Source organism: Humulus lupulus, chromosome 3, assembly GCF_963169125.1.
Source record: "Humulus lupulus chromosome 3, drHumLupu1.1, whole genome shotgun sequence".
Taxonomy (NCBI): domain Eukaryota; kingdom Viridiplantae; phylum Streptophyta; class Magnoliopsida; order Rosales; family Cannabaceae; genus Humulus; species Humulus lupulus.
In genome coordinates this window covers 88,829,157-88,851,361 of record NC_084795.1, presented here as the reverse complement: position 1 = coordinate 88,851,361, position 22,205 = coordinate 88,829,157, and the positions used below count along the sequence as shown (strand labels likewise).

Here is a 22,205-nt window from a genome sequence, read left to right as displayed (position 1 = left end):
CTCAGACAGCTGGCGGCGTCAGGCAGCTCGCAAGCTTGGCGGCTCGGCAGCTTGCAGGTTCGGCTTCAGTGGGCTGGGGAGGAAGTTGGGCCTGGGCTTCTCCTTCAGTTGGGCTTTAATCTCAAGAATACCATTTTCTCTTCTCTTTTTGTCAATTTTAACTATTTCTTTCTTCTATCTTTTTATTATTGTCCAAATGCAAATTATTTCCTGAAAATTAAACATAAATTAAATTAAAAATTAATATTTTCAATTAAAACAAATATTACAATAAATTCATAAAAATATTAATTAAAACTTAATTGATTTTACACTTTAAAACTAATAAATTGATATTTTTGAGCACTAATCACAACCCCCAACTAGCTTATTGCTAGTCCATAGCAATTCAAGCGAAAAAGAAAATTGTCAAGTTGAATAATCAAGTCAAATTAAGCAAAATCATCTAATCATTTTCAAAGTATCAACAAGAAGTTAGAGATTACTATCTAAGCTATTTCAGTTGCGATTCCAGAGTTGTGTGTGTGTGCACCAAACTATATTCTTTTTATCGCAAGTCATAACACAAATAGTATCGAAAAATCTCAAAAGTATAAAGGTCTCAACTCCAAATTCCTCACGGGCATTGAAAGTATTTGTATGAGAATGATTACACTCTTGGAGTTGTAAATGTAACAATTTACGCTCAAATGAGAAAAGATAAACTTTTTAGGACAAGCAATTTGAACAAATATTGATCACAAGATAGGCAAATCAACTTATTGGAATTCAAATGACAAACAACCTTTAGGATTTACATGAGAAAACTCCAAGAATGAAATGACAACTAACTAGAAATGATAAATAAGAAAGTGAACTATAATAATAATAATTTTTTTTAATACAATTACACAAAATAATAGTAATAGAAATATATTTTTTTTTTCAACAACTGCAAAATAATAGAAGGAAGTGTTGCTCTTGTTCTCTTTTTTTTTTCTTTCATTTTTTTCATTTATCTATTATTATTTTTCTTTTTCTTTTGTTTTCTTTTTTTTTTTCATTCTTTTTTTGACAAGAGACAACACAAAAATGAGAGGAAATTACAAACAAAATCTATTGAACATAAATTTAAAAATTATTACAAAGTCTCATTCTTAAATGAAAAACATCCCTCTAGTAAATGTCATGTTTTAAATTCCAAAGATGTGACTTTACCAACTCAAATGATCAATAAAAGTTCAAAAAGTTGTTTTCTCAACTCTCACAACTCACCAAGAAATGAAAAACTTTAAACTTGAAATTTCTCTCAACTATTTGTGTTACAACCAATTTATCACATGTTTGGAAAGTGCACAAAAGAACTCTGAAAATCATTTCTTAATAGATAAACATAGTAAGAACTGACTCAAACCAACAATTTATACTCATGCTTGGATAATTTTGAGAAAATTTGACTTAAAAATTCAACAAGACAATAATGTTTTCCAAATGAATGCTAATGACACAACAATAAGATTTTCCAAATGAAAGCCAATGCATGCTCACCACCCCCAACCAAAAATCAGACAGTGTCCTCAATGTCAAAATGAATAATCAATGAAAAGGTAAGGAGAGAACACCTGGATGATGACCATGTCCATGAGACGAGAGCGAAAATAGCCTAGTAACAATACCCCAAAACAAACAGAATACAAAAACGAAAACATACAAAAATAAAAGAAAGACAGAAAAATAAAGATAATGAAAAATAAAAATAAAAAGAACAACAAATCATTCAGAACTTCAAAGTGTATAGATTGGGTCCTTAAGAAGGACCTCCTCAACACAACTCACACTCTCAATGTAATGCTTCAATCTTTGGCCATTGACTCGAAAAATTCTCGCATCGGCTGGGTCCGGGACCTCAACAGAACCGTTGGGAAATACTTGTTTCACGACAAATGGACCAGTCCATCGCGATCGCAATTTACCGGGGTGCAAGTGCAAGCGAGAATCATATAGATGCACTTTCTGATTTGGCTCAAAGTGTTTTCACATGATTTGTTTATTGTGAGCGATTTTCAATTTTTCCTTATAAATCCTGGAATTGTCATATGCATCGTTTCCCAACTCCTCAATTTCGGACAACTGGAGTTTGCGATTGATACCTGCCGCATTCATATCAAAGTTTAGGGCTTTGATAGCCCAATACGCTTTATGCTCAAGCTCGACAGGTAAATGACAGGCTTTTCCAAAGACAAGCCGTTAGGGAGACATCCCAAGAGGGGATTTGAATGCAATGCGGTATGCCCAAAGAGCGTCTAGAAGACGTGTGGACCAATCTTTGCGGTCGGGATTTACCGTCTTTTCCAGAATGTGTGTTTATCTCCCTATTAGCTAACTCAGCTTGACCATTAGTCTGTGGATGATAGGAATTTGCAACTTTATGAAGTACACTGTACTTGCGCATAAGAGCCTCAAATGATCTGTTGCAAAAATGAGTGCCTTGATCACTGATGATAGCGTGAGGAGTACCGAACCTTGATAACACATTTTCTTTCAAGAATTTGACAACTATAGCATTATCATTGGTTCGGCATGGCACAACCTCGACCCATTTGGAAACATAATCCACAGCGAGAAGGATGTAAATGTAGCCAAACGAAGGTGGAAATGGTCCCATAAAGTCTATCCCCCAACAATCAAATATTTCGATAACAAGAATTGGGTTCAAGGGCATCATGTGCCGACAGGATAAGGATCCTAACTTTTGGCACCTTACACAAGAACGACAGAAATCATTGGTTTCTTTGAACAAAGTGGGCCAGTAAAGGCCGCATTGTAAGATTTTTGCAGCGGTTTTCTTCACAGAAAAGTGACCACCACAAGCATCATTGTGGCAAAAATTCAGCACACTAGACACCTCATCGTCGGGGACGCATCTTCGCATGATTTGTTCGGGGCAATACTTGAATAAGTATGGGTCATCCCAAAAGAAATTGTGTACCTCGACCAGAGATTTGCATTTGTCTTGTGAACTCCATTGAGATGGGAGTTCACCTGTTACTAAGTAGTTGACAATGTGAGCATACCACGGTAACTTAGCAACAAAAAGCAATTGTTCATCGGGGAAATCATCGTGAATAGGTGGACCACCAACGGGATTGCTGAATTCAAGTCGGGACAAGTGGTCCGCGATGACATTTTCAACACCTTTCTTGTCTTTGATCGTTATATCAAATTCTTGCAAGAGAAGGATCCACCGTATTAATCGCGCCTTAGCATCCTTTTTGGAAAGGAGATACTTAGGGCAGAGTGATCTGTGAAGATTGTAATAGGCGATCCAATCAAATAAGATCGGAATTTGTCAAAGGCAAAGACAACGGCAAGCAACTCTTTTTCAGTAGTGGAATAGTTCATTTGAGCACTATTGAGAGTTCGGCTTGCATAATAGACAACAAAGGATTTCCCCTCCCTTCTTTGTCCTAGCACAGCTCCCACAACAAAGTTGGCGGCGTCACACATAATCTCGAAAGGAAGACTCCAATCGGGTGACTGAATGATGGGAGCGGAAGTGAGTGAATTGACAAGCATTCAGAATGATTCCTCACACTTAGGTGTCCATTCAAAAGTGGCATCTTTGGATAGGAGGTTGCTTAGCGGATGGGAAATCATTGAATTTTTTGTATGAACTTCCTATAGAAACCAGCATGACCAAGAAATGACCTAACGTCTTTGACAGTCTTAGGAGTTGGCAGGTTGGAGATAAGGTCGACTTTGGATTGATCAACCTCAATTCCTTTTTCAGAAACAATGTGGCCTAAGACTATGCCAGAAGATACCATGAAGTGGCATTTCTCCCAATTGAGTACAAGTCCTTTCTCAATGCATCATTTTAAAACAACTTCAAGATGAAGAAGACATGTCTCAAAGGATTTTCCAAAAATGATTAGGTCATCCATGAATACTTCCATTGATTTTTCGATCATGTCACTAAAGATGCTTATCATGCATCTTTGGAAAGTAGCTAGTGCATTACACAAGCCAAATGGCATACGCCGGAAAGCAAAAGTGCCAAAGGGACAAGTGAAAGTGGTCTTATCTTGATCCTCTAATGCAATCTCAATTTGATAATAGCCAGAATAGCCATCAAGAAAGAAATAAAAAGGATGACCAGCTACACATTCAAGGATTTAATCAATGAATGGGAGTGGAAAATGATCATTGCGGGAGGCGACATTTAATTTTCTATAATTAATGCACATGCGCCACCCCGTCACTGTTTTTGTGGGGACAAGGACCCCTTTTTCGTTTTGGATCACAGTGACACCAGATTTCTTGGGCACGACTTGAGTCGGACTGACCTATTTGCTATCAGCTACTGGGTAAATAATACCAGTGTCTAGCAATTTCAAAACTTCATTTTTCACAACTTCTTTCATTGTGGGGTTCAGTCGCCTTAGAGGGTCTCTTCGAGGGATAGCCTCGTCCTCCAAATTGATTCAATGGGACAAAGTTAAAGGGCTAATACCTTTGATATCAGCAAGCGTCCAACCTATCGCAGATTTATGCGTCCGTAGCAGCTCGAGTAACTGCAATTCTTGAGAATTTTGAAAGTTGGATGAGATGATAACTGGAAAGGTTTCACTGTCTCCCAAGAAGGCATGTGTCAAACCCTCAAGAAGTTGGGTCAATTGAACAATTGGAACCTCTTCGGCTGAAGTCTTTGGCTGTGACCTCTCACGAGGTAGCTCTTCAAAGCAAGGTTGCCAAAACTAAGTCCTTCTATGGCGTGAGTCTATGCGATATGATATTGCAAGAGTAGACTCAATAGAACTGGGGCTTTCGTTGTCAGACAGAAGGAGGAGTTCATCAAGATTATCAAAGTTGCTTCGCAATTGAACCTCCTCGGGAATTATAGTGTCAATCATGAATATTTGATAGCATTCATCATCTTCTCGGGGTTGTTTCCCAATGTGGAAGATATTGACTTCAAGGGTCATGTTTCCAAACGATATCTTCATTAGACCATTCCAACAATTGATCAAAGCATTTGCAGTGGCAAGGAGTGGTCTTCCGAGGATAATGGGAATTTTAGACTCCATGCTCACCACAGATTGGGTATCAAGAATAAGAAAATCCATGGGGTAATAGAATTTTTCAATTTGAACCAATACATCCTCAACAATACCCCTAGGCTTTTTGGTGGAACGATCAACAAGTTGTAGCACAACAGATGTTGGCTACATTTCTCCAAGACCGAGTTGCGAGTATACAGAGTAAGGCATGATGTTTACACACGCGCCAAGATCAAGTAAGGCTTGGCTGACTTCATGGGTCCCAATTTAGCAGAAAATGGTGGGACAACCGGGATCTTTGTATTTCGGTGATGCCTTTTGTTCAATCACCGCACTCACTTGCTCAGTCAAGAAAGCAATCTTCTTGACATGATGCTTCCTTTTTGCAGTGCATAGATCCTTGATGATTTTGGCATAAACGGGCACTTGTTTAATGATGTGAAGCAAAGGAAGATTAATCTTCACTTGTGTCAAGTGCTCAAGGAGTTCAGCTCGATTATCAGGAAGTTTCCCAACAGGTTTCAAAGCCTGGGGAAATGGTACTTTTGAAGAGGCATTGAGTGGTGGATTTTCTGGAGTAACTTTTGGAATACTGGGAGAGTTGGATTTTATGGTTGGGTCTTGCAAAGTTTTACCGCTTCTCGTCGTGATGGCATTCACTTCCTTGACATTTTGATCATTAGAATTTGAAGATTGGGCCATGTGTTGGCCTTGCACATTGAATTTCGGTTGGGAAGGAAGTTTGCCTTTTTCCGGAATTGCCAAGGATTCAGTCAATTTTGAGAATTGACATTTCATTTCCTTGATTTCTTCCATCATTTGTCGATTTAGTTTGGATTGTTCCTCTATGAATGCATGAAGGGTATTCTCGAGAGAATTTCGTTGTGGATGAGCATTGTATTGAGGTGCAGAATACGCCTTTGATGGTTGAACTTGTTGCTCATTTCTCCATTGGCCTCCAAACGATTGAGCTTGGTTTGAATCTCTCCAACTGAAAATTGGGTGGTTTCTCCAACCAGGGTTGTACGTATGGGAGAATGACTTGTTATATGCCCCTAAGGCATTGCATTGCTCCTCATAAACCCCCCTCATTTCATTCAAAGCTAAGCAGTCCTTTGCTAAGTGCTCCGTCCCTCCACAAACAAAGCAAGGTTCTTGTGGTTCCGCTTGAGCGATCATGTGCGATTTTTGGCCATTTTTCGTCATTAAGACCTCAAAATGTTTTTTCAAAGCTTCAAGTTTGGACTTAACAATATCCTCTTCTCGAAGTTGATAGATCCCAGATGGTTTGTGTCGGTTGGTGCTATCAGTAGCACTTGGACCAGTCCAAGTGTGAGACTTTTTCGCAGTTTCTTCGAGATATTCAAGAGCATCGTCTGGCTCTTTTTCGAGGAATTCACCATTGCATAGCATTTCTACAAAATGGCACTCACGACTCGTGAGGCCTTCATAGAAGTAACTGACCAAATGCCAGTTCTCATAGCCATGGTGCGGGCATTGATTTAACAGATCTTTGAATCTTTCCCAGACTTGATAGAACGTTTCATTGTCCTTTTAGACTATTGGTCTTATGGCTGGGGAAGTGTTTCAGAAAGAAAGATTTTGTCATCTCCTCCCATGTTCCAATCGACCTAGGTCTCAAAGAGTATAACCAGCTTTTGGCTTTGTCCTTCAAGGAGAAAGGGAAGAACTTCAGTCGCACAACATCGGCATTTTCGGCTCGGTTATACAATGTGGCTACTACCTCCTCGAATTCTCTGATATGCACGTATGGGCTTTCATTTTCCATTCCATGAAATGTGGGCAAGAGTTGAATCATGCCAGGTTTAAAGTCTAATGCGGGCATATTAGGAGGAAAGATAATGCACGAAGGCGTGGAAGTGCGAATAGGGTGGAGGTAGTCATTGAGAGTTCTTAGTTGGATTTCATCATTGCGAGCCATTGCGAATGGGTTATTATCAGCGAAAGTTTGTGGAGAAGCAAGATTGGTGGAATGAGTTCCGATAGGAGTGGCAGATGAATTGGAAGAAGTGTAACTGGAAGATTCATGATGATTCATCCACTATCGAAAATCAGAATTATATTTATTTTATGTCTTTATTTTTTTATTTTTTTTGTTAAACTTGTTCCCAGGTAGATTTGGAGGTTTTCGGGTGATCTCCAATGTCTTACTAGAACTCCTCGAGGTTACTGAGTAAGTGTGGTGGATCACAAGTCAACCTTTTCGACCAAACAATCTTTAAGCAGAGTGAAATTGCTTATTTTGACAGAACAAGCTTGGTTTTCTTATAGTAATAAGTTCAACAATGTAATAGTGCAAAGGTAGATGCTCGAAATGTTCCCAGGCCGATTGGGAAGGTTGCCAAGGTACCGCTTTAGACCCACACTTTCCTAGACAGAACTCCCCGAGGTTCCCAGGTAAGTGTGGAGGGTAACTCTATCATAAACCTTATTTAACAACCAATCTTTCTAGACAGAACAATATCAGTTTCTACCATTTGCAATATTACACCATTGTTCCCAATACTAAGCGTTTTATGATTGAAATTTTAAGAACAATTTTATGTTTTTTTTTTTAAAACCTAAATTCTAAGGAAAACTAAGGCAAAGGAAAAGAAAAACCTAAACTAAGCAACAAAATAAAAAACACAAAAAAATAAAATAAAGAAAAGAAAATTAAAGTGAAGATAAAATAACAATCTTAATCTTTTTTTTTTCTACAAATATTTGCTTAACTAAAATAAACAAAAAGAAAAAAAAGAGAAAGATTAATGAAACTATAATTAAAAAGAAAAAAAATAAGTTTATATATATATAATGTTTTTTTTGTTTTTTTTTTTGGTATCCGAAAAGTAGAGAAAAAAATATATATATGTTTTTTTATATGTATATTTATAAATGTATAATTTGTTTTTTGTTTTTGTTTGTTTTACCCAAAAAAAGAAGAAAGAAAAATTTATATATATATATAAATAACTAACTTTTTTTTAATGATTTTTTTGTTTTTTTTAATAATAATAACAAAACTAACTAAAATTAGTAAAATAAAAAAATAAAGACTACACTAACACAATATTCACACCAACAAAAATACAAATAAAGTTACTAACATTTTTTTTGTAAATTTTTTTCACTAAACCTTTGAAAACTACCTCCCCGGCAACGGCATCAAAATTTGTTTAACGCCCAAATCGTGACAACCAATAAGCGGTGGTTGTAGTATAATTGGGCGGTCGATCCACAAAGAGGTAACCTAAACTCAAAATATTAGTAGAAAATAACACAAAAATTAGTAACAAGAAATAAATAAAAATATGGAAATGAAAAGAGATTTGAGATTTTGATGTTGTCTTTTTGATGAAATGATAAAATGAGATAAGTGAAATAAATGTAAGATGTAATCAAGAGTTTGATAAATGGAAAGGTTTCAAGAATCATCCATATGCTTGTTTAGTTACTTGGTTACTTGAGTTATAAAAATACACAAGTAAATAGTTCACATCCCAACATTTACTTGGAAAATATAACATTAAAGTCCATATTCTTTTCTAACAAAAATCCATTTGAATTATAAAGTTCTTTACTTTAAAAACACAACGTTAATCTTATGAAAAATCTAAAATTGACAAAATACCCAAGGGAAATAATGCAATAGAAGATTAGACATAAAATTATGTATCGATATTACTTTTACTAATTACAAGCACATAGAAAGAGCATGACTAATCTTATATACTATTAGCATAAGTAAATAAAGATAACAAAAAAAAAAGATGGAGATGAAAGAACATAAATAACTCAAATATTTTACATTAAGAACATAGTAAATCAAAGTAGCAAAATAACATCACTAGCATTTGGAATCATCCCTAACATTCCTAGGAAGATTAGGCCATTATGCTAATGATTCTCACTAAATTCTAAGAAGAAAGTGAGTAGAAATTTTGCTATAATTTCTTTACTCTAAAAATTACATACTAAGTGTGAAAAAGGAGTCCCTGTTTATAGAGGGAGAAAATGACTAAAAAGAAATTAAACAACAAAATGAGGTTTACAAAATAAATCTGAAATATTAATAATAAAATATGATTTTGAAAAATCAAATCTTATTATTAATATTAACCTAGCTACTTTGGTGTATGGTCATTTTTCCCTTTTCTAAAATACCACAAAAACATGAGCTTTAAAGCTCAAAATAACAATTTTTGCAAAGCCCAATAACCACAAAACATGGGTTGAAAGTGGCTAGTGACACAAGAGGGTTTTGACCTATTCCCAGCCAATGGGGAAGTGCCACGTAGGCGGCTAGCTGGGAGAGTTGGGTCATATGGGCTTGCTGCGTTTGCTGCTGGGAATGGCATGGAGTGAAGCTGCTGGGCCAATTGGACCTTGGAGGGAAGCTGCTGGGCTTCAGATGAAGCATGCGGCTGGTTGGGAATTGCTGAGAGGAAGAGAGATTGGGCCGCGTGGGGTCTTTGGACCGTTGGAATGTTAGGCTACTGGAGAGAAGGGTGTGTGATGCTGCTGGGAAGGGAGTTGGAGTGAGGCTGCTGGGCAGCTGACAGGTGGCGCACGAGGAGCTCAGACAGCTGGCGGCTCGGCTCGCAGGCTCAGCTCGGCTTCAGTGGGCTGGGGAGGAAGTTGGGCCTGTGCTTCTCCTTCAGTTGGGCTTTAATCTCAAGAATACCATTTTCTCTTCTCTTTTTGTCAATTTTAACTATTTCTTTCTTCTATCTTTTTATTATTGTCCAAATGCAAATTATTTCCTGAAAATTAAACATAAATTAAACTAAAAATTAATATTTTCAATTAAAACAAGTATTACAATAAATTCATGAAAATATTAATTAAAACTTAATTTATTTTATACTTTAAAACTAATAAATTGATATTTTTGAGCACTAATCAGCTCCTAACGACTTGTGTTGGGCTACGCTGGAGGAGTTGGCTGGGAGACTGCTTGGGCCGTTGGAGGCTGAAAGACTGGACATAAAGATGCTGAGCTTTGAATGGCTGCTGGAGGCCTTGGGAGAGTTGGGCCTTGAATGGCTGGTTGGGCCGTGGGGGAGCTGGGCCTTTGAGAGCTGAAGGGCTGGACGTTGGGCGTTGGGGGCTTGGAGGGCTACGCTGAAGGAGTAGACTCAGGTTGGGCCTTCGAATTGGGCCAGGCGTCGGTTTCTTTGCAGGGTTGCTGGGTCGGGTCCAGGTAGGGCGCGGGCTGCTTGGAAGATTGAATTCGGACTGGGCCTTCAGAGGTGCTGGAAGGTGCAAGGTGTGACAGGTGGCGCAGCAGGGGTGAAGGGGTAGCAGGCGAGCCTGGGGAGCTATTGGGATTTCTTCTTGGGCTTTGATCTCAAAAATACCGTTTTCTCTTCATTTTTTTTAGATTTAATTATTTTCTTTTCTCTTCATTTCAAAGTGCCAAAATACAACTTTAATTCCTACAAAATGACAATAAATTAAATTATAATCAAATATTTTCATTTATAAAATAAATCATATTGATTCCATGAAAATATTAATTAAAACATAATTTATTTTGACTATTAAAATCAATAAATGTGTATTTTTCACTACTAATCACAACCCCCAACTAGCTTATTGCTACTCTCTAGCAATTCAAGCAGATAAAAAATATTCCCAAGATGAATTAGTGAGCTAAATTATGCAAAATCATTTAACAAAATGTTTAGTGAGAATTTAGAAAATGCTATTTAAAACTATCAAAGTTGTAATTTAAGAGCTTTGTGTGTGTGCACCAAACCATATCGTTCTTTCCAAAATTTACAACACAAACAATATTGAAAAATCACCAAAGAATAAAGTTTCAACTCAAAATCCTCACAAATGTATTGAAAGTATTTTTATGGGAGATGGTTGTCACTTTTGGAGTTGGAAATTTATCAATTAACACTCAAAAATGGATGTTATCGTTTTAGGGCAAACAATGTTAATGACTATTGATCAAAAGATATGTTAATCAATTAATTAGAATTTAAATGACATAAGAACCTTCAGGATTTTACAAAATGATATTAAGAGCCAAAATAAAGAACAAAACAAAAAAATAAAATACACAAACATTTTTTCTTTATTTTTCTATTTTTTTATGACATAAATTGAAAACAAAGGTAGTAATATTGTTTTTTTTTTATTTGACAATTTTTTTTTCAAGAAAACTACAAAAGATGAAGATGAAAAATGTTGCTATTGTTCTCATTTTTTTTCATTAATTTTTTTAATATAATTCTTCTTTTTCTTTTTTTTATATAATTTTTTTTGACAAGAGACAACATAAGAATAATAATAAAAAAAATACAACAAATTAAAATACAACAAATGCTCTTTAAAACAAAAATTATCCCTCTAGTAAATGTCATGTGTTTAAATCCCAAAAATTAATTTACCAACTCAAATGATCAATAGAAGTTTTCAAAGTTGTTTTCTCATTGTCACATCTCACAAAAATTAAAATCTTTAAACTTTAGGATTTTTTATCAATTGAATGTGAATTTTTTTTTTCAATATTTGGTTGTGCATGAAATTACTCTAAAAAATTACTTCCCAATAGTAAAAATAGCAAAAAATATCTCACAAAAATTATGTTGTCATGAGTTTTGCAAACATTTAACTCAAAATTTCAAAATGTTAATCAAAATATATTTCAACGCATGAATATGCATACTACCCCCAACTTTAAATGAGACATTGTCCTCAATGTCTAACGTTAAGCTCATTGTGTGAGAAAAATGGAATATGATAACCAAATACAAAACCCCAAAAAGTCAAATTTGCAACATAAAATAAAGACACAAATTAAAATAAAACACACTAAAAAGAAAGATAAAACCTGATAAGTTTTTGGTAGAAAAAAGCATCGCTCTCAGGTAAGTCTACCAACTGCATATTTGCGTACTATCCTGTATCAAAAATGAATTTTCTTTTATCCTGCGTCTCAAAAATAGAAGCGTTAGTAACATTTTCAAGATAAAGAAAATGTTTGGGTTCAAAATCATGGAAGAAATTGGGTGAATGTTTCATTGCAAATATGTTTATGATTTCCTCAACGATTAAGTCTATCACATCAGTGTGATAGCTTCCATTTTTCTTTGGAATGGTTGGAAGAATTTCAGTATGGGAAAGAATTTCACTCCAAATGGTAATAGTAGCATCCTCATCGGGTTTAGAGCTGAGAGTATGGGATGGTGTTATGGCTTAGGTTGGGACGGGAATTGACTTAAATTATGTGAAATAATAGCGTTGGTCAATTATGAAAGTTGAGTACTAGTTTTCCTAAAATCTTCCACAAATTGTCTATTGAATTCTCGTTGCTCCTCTATAAATGTGTGTAAAGTGTACTCTAAAGAATTCGTATTAGTGCAGACATTATATGGAGGTGCATGTGGGAAGTTAGGAAAATTTTGCTCAAAATTCATGTGAGGCGGTGCATGGTATTTGTACTCAGGGTTCCAACTAAAATCTACGGGGTTGGTCCAACTAGAATTATAATTCCTATGGTCGACTCTTTCAAAGTCACAATAACGTTCATCATAATCTACCTCGGGAACCTCGTAACTTTCTCTTTCAAACTTAGTTTCTAAGACCTCAAGTTCTTGGTATTCTCTTATACTAAGTTTGCATGCACTCCTAAAACGACTAGTACCCTCAGTAGCACTAGAATTACGATTGTTTCTAACTGAAGGATAATACATTGGAAAATACAGCTCAAAACGTTTCTTCTCTTCATCATTCATTTTTTTAATTTTGTTTTATGATTTTTTTATTTATTTGTTTTGCTTGTTTCCAGGTCGATTTGAGGTTTTTAGAACGGTCCCACTTAAGACCTACACTTTATCTAGAACTCCCCGAGGTTACTAAATAATTGTCGATGGGTCAATTCACAAAAACAGTCCTCTTACAACCAACACTTACTAGAACTTTCTGATGTTACTAAGTAAGCATGGATGAAACTTTTACTCAAATTGGCATTTAAGAAAAAATTACTTATGTTGGCAAAACAAGCTTTGTTTTTATTATTATTATTTAATTTTTTTTTTGTATTTTATGAATTTTTTTAAGATTTAAAACCTAAAAATTAAAAAAAAAAACTAATAACAAAAATAAATAAATAAATAAAGAGACAAACCTAGAAATAATAAATAAAAAAAATGATCTAAACACAAGAAATAAGATGCTCACAAAGCCTAAAAAAAATTAAAACAAATGAATAAAAGGGCTAAAAAAAAAATCTAAAAAGGTAATATTTTTTTTTTCAAAATAGTGGAAAAACTAAATTAATCATACAACCACAAAAAAAAGAGCACAAAGGTAAAAAAAAATGTAACAACTCCTAAACACAAATAAAAAAAATGAAAACTAAACTAGCAAAAGATAAGCAACCAATTATTTTTTTTAAAGTTTTTTTTACTAAAAATAAAAAAAAAAAGAAATAAAATAAAATAAGCTACCAAAAATAAATTAACAAACTAAATACACACACAACAAGCTTTTTATTTTGTGTTTTTTACAACAATAATAAATAAAAAAAAGAGAAAAATAAAACCAACAAAAGAAAAATAATAACAAAATAAACTAACAAATCCTAGAAAAGAAATGATAGCATTTTTTTTAGTACCATAATGACAAAAAAAAAAATGGCAAGCTAACTAAAAAGGAACAAAAAAAAATGATAGTGATTTTTTTTTACTTTTTTTTAATGGTAAATAAGATAAATCTATAAAAAAAATCATAGAGAAATATACACAAAAAGAAAAAGATAGAATTACTTACCTTTTTTGCAAAATTTATTGAAAAACTTTTTTTTTTCACTATTACCTCCCCGGCAACGGCGTCAAAATTTGTTTAACTCCCAAACGTGACTTCCATTTAGCGGTGGTTGTAGTATAGATCAGGCGGTCGATTCCACAATGAGGCAAGGAGTTAAAGTTAATCAATAAATAAAGTTTAGAGATAAATAATATGAGGAAAAATAGAACAAGTGATATTTTTGTTATTTTTGAGATTTAAAGATTAGAAATAAAGATAGAATAAAGTGTGATGTAATAATAGGTAACAAGTAGGAATGATCAAGAGTCACCAATATGCATACTTATTTATTTGGATCTTTGATTCACAAAAATGGATAGTTCACATCCCAACTATTCATTTGGAAGATTTATAATTGAAGCACAAATATATTTTACAAAAATGTATTCAAGTGATTATTATTCTTTACCATGGAAAGATGAGATAAATCTTATGAGAAATCTAAAAATGACATTATACCATTGACAATAATGCAATAAAAGACTGGATATAACCTAACACAAATATTACTTTTACTATTTATAAAATACATAGAAAGAGCATGACTAATTCTATATAGATTTTAGCAAAAGTAAATATATATAAATAAGATGGAGAAAATAATAAAGATATTATCTATATTATTTTCACTAATTTGATAATACATAGAAAGTGCTTGACAAAATCTATATACTATTAGTAAACATAAATATAGATAACAAGATGAAGAAATAGAGATGAAAGAAAATAAATCACTCAAATATATAAAATTTAAGCACATGGTGAATCAAAAATACCAAACAAAGTCATAGTGCACATATGATCATCCTAACCTTCCTACAAATGTTAGCCTATTATGCTGGACATTCTCATGAAATTTGAGAGAGAAAATATGAGAAATGAGACTAAAATTTGGTAGAGTTTTGCTACCTAAAAATTACATTTAAAATGTGAAAAAAGAATCCCTATTTATAGAGGGAGAAAATTACTAAAAATAAATTAAACAACAATTTGAGGTTTACAAAATAAACCTGAAATATTAATAATAAAATATTATTTTGAAAAATCAAATCTTATTATAAATATTAATCTAGTTATTTTGATGTATGATCAATATGCTCTTTTTCAAAAGCACAAAAAAAGATGAGCTTTAAAGCTCAAAATAGTAATTTACAAGGCCCAAAATGCTTAGAAGATTGGGCCAAAGGTGGCTGGTTGGGAGCTGGTCCATTGACCCAACCAAGCCAATGAGGGCACACCACGTCAACATGGGGATCTGAAGGGAGAAGGCTGCTTCGGACTAGGCTGCTGTTGGGCTACGCTGGAGGAGCTGGTTGGGAGACTGCTTGGGCCGTTGGAGGCTGAAAGACTGGACACAGAGATGCTGAGCTTTGAATGGCTGCTGGAAGCCTTGGGAGAGCTGGGCCTTGAATGACTGGTTGGGCCGTGGGGGAGCTGGGCCTTTGAGAGCTGAAGGGCTGGACGTTGGGGGCTTGGAGGGCTACGCTGAAGGAGGAGTAGACTCAGGCTGGGCCTTTGAATTGGGCCAGGCGTCGGTTGCTTTGCTGGGTTGCTGGGTCGGGTCCAGGTGGGGCGCGGGCTGCTTGGAAGATTGAATTCGGGCTGGGCCTTCAGAGGTGCTGGAAGGTGCAAGGTGCGACAGGTGGTGCAGCAGGGGTGAAGGGGTAGACAGGCGGGCCTAGGGAGCTATTGGGCTTCCTTCTTGGGCTTTGATCTCAAAAATACAATTTTTTCTTCTTTTTTTTAGATTTAATTATTTTCTTTTCTCTTCATTTCAAAGTGCCAAAATACAACTTTAATTCCTACAAAATAACAATAAATTAAATTATAATCAAATATTTTCATTTATAAAATAAATCATATTGATTCCATGAAAATATTAATTAAAACTTAATTTATTTTGATTATTAAAATCATGTATTTTTCACTACTAATCAATTCATCTACAACTTTGAATAATAAATTTGTAGTACTTTTATTTATAATATTGACTTTATTATGTGGGCGTAAAATTTTTATTTAAATTTGGATGATATAATAATATTAAAAATATAGCTTTTTTTCTTCTTCATTAAAGGCCCCATTTTAAAATTTTGCCTAAGGCCCAAAAATAGCTTAGGCCGACCCTGCTTGAGACTCATATGTACTTTTTCTTTTCTTTTTCTAAACCACAAAATAAGGGGGAGGGACACTCAATGATATCCCCTGTTAAAGGGTTATTCTTGAGCTGTGAGGGTTTTTATTTTTTTGAACGGAGCTGTGAGGGTTTTAAATGCTGTAAAAGTACAGCATTTTCCAGAAATTCAATAACTGGAGAATATATTTGGTTGGGGTTTCTTTAGAATAGAAAAATGCCAATGTTTAGACATAAAAAAGTTGAATCATCATCAACATGGAAACTTCTTAGTCTCTAGTGGAAAAGGCCAGCTTCCTCCAAATAAGTTCTACGATATGATTAAAAACTGAATCTTTACACATTTTCATTTTCCAGAGGTAAGAAACAGTCAATAATTTTTAAGTCCTGAGATCAAGACACAGGAGAAAAGAATTGGGAAACCTGCTATCCACTAGAAGAGATAAACTAATTACAATCAGTGTATGATGTCCATTTGCCTCTTACAATGCCATCATTAATATAAAATAAATACTAACAAAACCATGATGATGTTAAAAAAATACTTTTCCAAACTAGCTTTAAAATAAGCCAACTCAAACCAACTTAAAGTACAATACTCTACAGCGAATTCATAACAGTCAGCTTCTGTTTCACGTGCACTTTCAATGGCTTTCTAAGTCCAATGATTGGAACCTATTTGGCCAAAAAACTGCACATTACTAATCATCTTGAAAAGGTAAAACTTGTTAGTGGAAAAGGCCAACTTGTTCCCATGAAGTTTAGAATTGATTAACACCATAATTTCATAGTTTAAAGCTTTTCCTGGCAAGACTCTGTTATTGTAAGGTAACAAAGCTTTTAACCATTTTCATAGTTATAGAACAATCAGTTAATAATTTTAAGCCCAAAATTGAAGACATAAGAAAACGAACTGGGGGACCTATGATCCAGTAAAGACATTCAAGAAATTCAGTTTTGAAAATTTAAAACAGCAAAATTGAGAAGACAAAGGGCATTAGCATTTTCAAAGCTGTATGGCTATGGTTACTACTACCTTGTGGTGCCCTTTGGCCTCTTACAAAGGCATCACTCGTATAAATACTGACCAAACCAGAATGAGAGATTAGTAAAAATACAATATTCCTATTATACTCTCAAACTAGCTACAAGGGAAGATCAAGAAATAAGCTAACTTTAAAGGTACAGCACTTCATCATTCTTCAGCTTGCATTTCTTTTGCTCCCTTCAATTGCTTCCTAATTCCCTGTTCAAGTAATCCACAAACATTCTTTTGGCACTGTCGGCGTCAGAAGGTGGCGGCGGCCCGCTTAAACTCGTTTGCCCCGTCAACTTGATAAAAGTTCGCCGGAGCCTGCGAAGCTCGGGCAAACCAACAGACCTTGATATGTTGACAGTTGGCAAACCTTGACCAAGAGAAACCCCATTTAAAGGCCCTCCAAGAGCCTGAGACTGAGCCTCCACCAAAGCATTGGTCACCTCCTGCGTTGCTCTATCCAACTCATAGAGAGAATTGGCCTCCGAAAACTTCCCAGTCTGAGTAGCAATCGTGGGCTGCAGAACCTTAACATCCCTTGTTTTGGAATCAACCTTCTTGGTCAAGTACAAAACAGCCTCAATTATGGCAGTTGAAGACTTGTCAATCCCATCTTTGTGAGGACAAAGCTCAAACAACGGAGAGTCCCAACGGTTCCTTCTATCAGGTGTTTCGAACCTAGAAGACAAATCATCAAATATCTTATCATCATAAGAAGGTCGACCCTTTTCCCTGCGTTCTTCATTCCATTTTCTACAATGGGTTTTTTCAACATCACAGAACAGAACACAATATCTAATCCCAGCCGCTCTGGCCAAGCACCAAAGCTCATACCTATAACCCTTAATACTATTCAATGAATCAACTATAACAATATTGTCTTTGGTCAAAGACCTGTCTACTTCAGACCTAAGAACTCCCCTCAAATTCTTCTCACTAGGCATATTTGCATAGCTTTGATTTCGATCGAGATGAAAGGAAGTCTCGGAGATTATCTTTACCGTAAGATTGGAATCTGATTCTGATTGTTTGATAGCCTCGGAGAGAGAAAGAGCAGCAGTGGATTTTCCACTGCAGGGTTGCCCACAAATTACAACCAAAGCCATTCTGCCAAGGGAGGAGTTGAGCTTCAGGTGGCAGAGGGGCGAAGAAGAAGCCGAGGCGAGGCGCTACGATGTGAGTCAGTGTGAGACCTTAGATGGGACTCACTTGTGTACGAGAGGCGGCCGCGGAGTTTGTTGTCGAGTGAATCACAGAAAATGTTAAGCTTAACAAGGAAGCATTTTATTTTTTAATTTATTTTTTTAATTATATGTATACTCTACAGTCGATATTTTTTTACGAATGTATATTTATTAGATCGAAAATGCAAAGTTGAGCATAAATATGATAATAACCCGAAGGAGAGATTTTTTTAATTCAAGAAAGTTTATCGTCTATGTAACGACTCAACAATAAAGGTTTCAAAATTTTATAAGTCACAAAAATCCGCATAAAAAAAACATTTTAAAAAAGAAGTATGCACATACTTAAAGTAATATAATTGCATTATTTAAACATTTTAAAATAAACTCAAAAGTACTAAATGTGGTGCAAGACATATTTTTCAAAGTCGGTAGTCCCCAAGGTTGGGTCACATGTACATTCGGTAAGCAGACCCCATCGCTCATTATTCCACTTTGCTCTTACATTTTATTACAACATGAAACAACTAGGTAAGCAATAATACTTAGTAAGTACAACTTTACAAACATGGAAAAATAAAAAGATCAACTAGGTGCTAAAAATTTAGATTTAACCTCATACCAAACCACTCACTAGAATTAGGGTTATGGACATAGTCCAAACACTAAGCAAAACAATTCAAGGATGGATAAGCACCCTGCAGAACCAAGTCTAATCTACCGAGTGTATCAACATAACAATGCCTCACGGATACACAGTTGAACAAACAGATATAGCAATACCACTAGTCATAACAACCAACTAGGGAAAGCACCAAATAAAAGTTCGGGGCTAACAAACCCTAGCATGCACCAACTCAAGTAGAGAGCCAAGCATAACCATAACTCAATAGATATTGGTTCTCAGAGCAATTTTATACCACGGGTGTAATGGTGATTACACCAGTTTACAGAGACACCTAGTTATAATCAGGTAACTTATCTATCATCCAATTGTCATAGACTTGAACCAGACTGAATATAGTTGTCATAGACTAAAACCGGACCGATATGGTTGTCAAAGACTTGAACCAGACCAAATATAGTTGCCACAGACTTGAACCAGACTGATATGGTTGTCACAGACTTGAACCACGCCGATATGGTTGTCACAGACTTGAACCAGACCAATATATTTATCATAGACTCGAACCAGACGAATATGATTGTTAGTGTCACGGACTTGAACCAGACCAATATGGTTGTCACAGACTTGAACCGGACCAATAATTATAAGTGGAATCAAACCGCCCTAGGATAAGTACCCACTAGTTAACAGTCTCTATGTAAAGCTTCTACGATAAGTGTATGCATGTGCACGTGTTCTGATATTAACATATTTCATGTTGTAGCCATGGAAGTCAAAAATTGACTTATAGTAGTCCTTAGCAATGAGTGGTATTTCCTCTTTTAGACATTTCGTCCCTAATTAAACAATATTGTACCCTTGGATTAATTATGGCGATTAGTGATTAATAAGTTTTCTTTAGGCATCAAGATCAATATTGAAAATATTTAGCTAGGACAACAATTCATTATTGGTTTTTCAAACCTTTCCTCTAAGCCCCAGGAACCTAACCTTAGATTCTCTAGATAGGTTAGACCCTAATTACATTCCAAGGTTTATTCTATTCTCAGCCCTAGTCAGGTTATTTAAATTTAGAACCTTAATAATGTAATAAGCTAAATCCCTTAACAAATAGTGTTAAAAAAATGCTCAATTAGATTTGTTGACTGCTTTTTTTCGCTATCAACCTAATCTAAGAACTTGACAGAAAATAGAAAAAAAAATAACACAGAGGTTTTACGTGGTTCAGGTTATAAAAGAGCCCTAGTCCACGAGTCTTTGGTATTAGTGAGTTTGAAGCTTGTTTGATCAAGCTTCAATGGAGTCTCAGGAAGGTATATATTACTCTGAGTTTACAATGCTTAACTAGCCAAAATTCTGAACTCTTTACGAGGAGATATCCCAGCCCTATTTATAGGGACTTGGGTCATTAATGTCCTCAATGGATAATTAATACAACATTCCCCATTATTTGGGGAGTAAAATATTAATTAATTACATAGGGATGCACTAATAAAGACCATGGGCACAGGAAAATTACACGGGGCCCATTTGCAGAAAGTTGCCCACCAACTTTATGGGGAACAGGTATCTGACATTGTCAGGATACGGTTGCACGTTCGCCCATGTCAGACGCTGTTATGGGAAATTTTGATTGTCGAGTGTACGAACTCGACACCACTTGTAATGTCCCAAATTCGCTAATAAGGCTTAGTGCCTTGATTATTGCGCCAGGAGGGCATAATTTAATTTTTATGTGCTAATTGTGATTATACATGTGCGATTATGTGAATTATATGAGTTATATTATGATATGACTGCTTTATGCATGTTTAGGTGTATTAAATGTGCTTATAAGCCCGATTCTGTTAAAAATGACATTTTCGTAAATTTCTGACTCGTTGAGGGTATATTTGTATTATGCATGCTTTATGAGTGAGACCATATTAATATGTGGATATATTTGAGATGTGTGGCTCGAGGAGATCCTAGCGAGCAATTTGGCAGAAAAGTCACAATGGGGATAAATACCCGGCTCAGGGTGAGCCTAAGGGTATTTTAGTAATTTAGTAAATTACCAAGATTTACTGGGGATTGGGAATTTATTTGGTGATTATTTGGGCATGTTGGGATTCTAGGTATAATTTGAGGTCTAATGGGAATTGGTGGCAAATGACGATTTTTCCCTCGGAGGCATCAAAGGACTAAGGTTGAGGCTAGGGGTGTTTTAATCTTTTCCCTAACTTTAGATAGACTTAGGATATAGAAGCCTTTAGAAAATCAGAACAAAAAAAAGAAAAAGGAAACACTCAGTCACCTCCTCTCTCTCTCTCTCTCTCTCTCTCTCTCTCTCTATTTCTATTCTCTTTCTTTCTCCCTTGAGGCACTTAGGGATTTTTGAATTTCTTGGAGGGGGATTGCTAGGGGATTGGGGGCTTAGGCAAGGACTTGGATTAGGAGGCAACTTGGGGGTCGTAAATCACAGTTGAGGTAAGACCTGTACTCTATTTTCTTGATGGAATATTGTTATGGTTTAAGTTTTGTTGAGGTTTAAACTTTAGTTTTTGACTTTGAGTTTTGGTAAGGATTTAGTTAAGTTTATAGTGTTTCTCTGCTGTTTGAACTGCGCTATAATGACTTTGAGGCTTAGTTTTGGCCTTGGGACTATGTGGGGGTAAGTTTTGGGAGTTTTGGCTCGGGAAAAAACGCAGGAAAAACCCATAATTTCTGGGTTCGCGGGGTTGTGCCGTGTGGCGTGCTGCCCCTTTGGCACACCCACATGGGGCCATTTTGTAAGTGAGCATGCCTTGGTGCTTGATCATTAGTCAAGTCTTGCACCAAGCAACCTCATGGGGTAGGGTAGTGGTAATTTTGTAATTATGCATATGTCGCCTAGACAAAAATCATATATGTTACTGGGAAGACCTTGTATCCCTAGAAGGCTCCTTAGGGGGAGGTGACCTGGTGACTTAGGGAAGCACCATGGCCACCAACAGATAGGGGCCAAATTTGTTTACTCCCTTGCCCTATCAAGGCTATATATTAATAAAACATTGTTTATCCATACTTGCCCATGTATGCTTTCTTATTGTCTATGTGTTAATTGATTGTTGTCTTCATTGGGCCATCGCATGCCACTTTCCTTGTTGTATGCTTTTGTATAGTGTGGACGTTCTATGGAATGTCTTGCTTTGTGCTTGCTCATACTTCGTTAATTTCCCGTTACATGTCCGAGATGTGTTTGTGGCTAACCACTGAGTTTGTTTGCATGCAGGTGTGAGTTGTAGGCTGACTTGCCAGCTTGGAGTGTCCGCAAGTGCCACACATTCCGTCTACTTTGAGTTCCCAAATAGTCGGTCCGTGACATGCCGCGACACTG

The 22,205-nt window shown here is 35.7% G+C and overlaps 1 protein-coding gene and 1 non-coding gene across 2 annotated transcripts; one reads left to right on the top strand and one right to left on the bottom strand.

The window, feature by feature from the left end:
* Positions 1–6,519: 6,519 nt before the first annotated feature.
* On the top strand, positions 6,520–6,621 carry LOC133828352 (small nucleolar RNA R71). Its single transcript, XR_009890977.1, has one exon. It is a non-coding gene; the product is annotated as a small nucleolar RNA R71 (small nucleolar RNA).
* Positions 6,622–16,940: 10,319 nt separating this feature from the next.
* LOC133822939 (protein KTI12 homolog) lies at positions 16,941–18,328 on the bottom strand. Its single transcript, XM_062255415.1, has one exon. It carries the CDS (start codon positions 18,139–18,141, stop codon positions 17,227–17,229), a length of 915 nt encoding a protein of 304 aa, XP_062111399.1. The 5' UTR covers positions 18,142–18,328; the 3' UTR covers positions 16,941–17,226.
* Between the last annotated feature and the right edge of the window lie 3,877 nt (positions 18,329–22,205).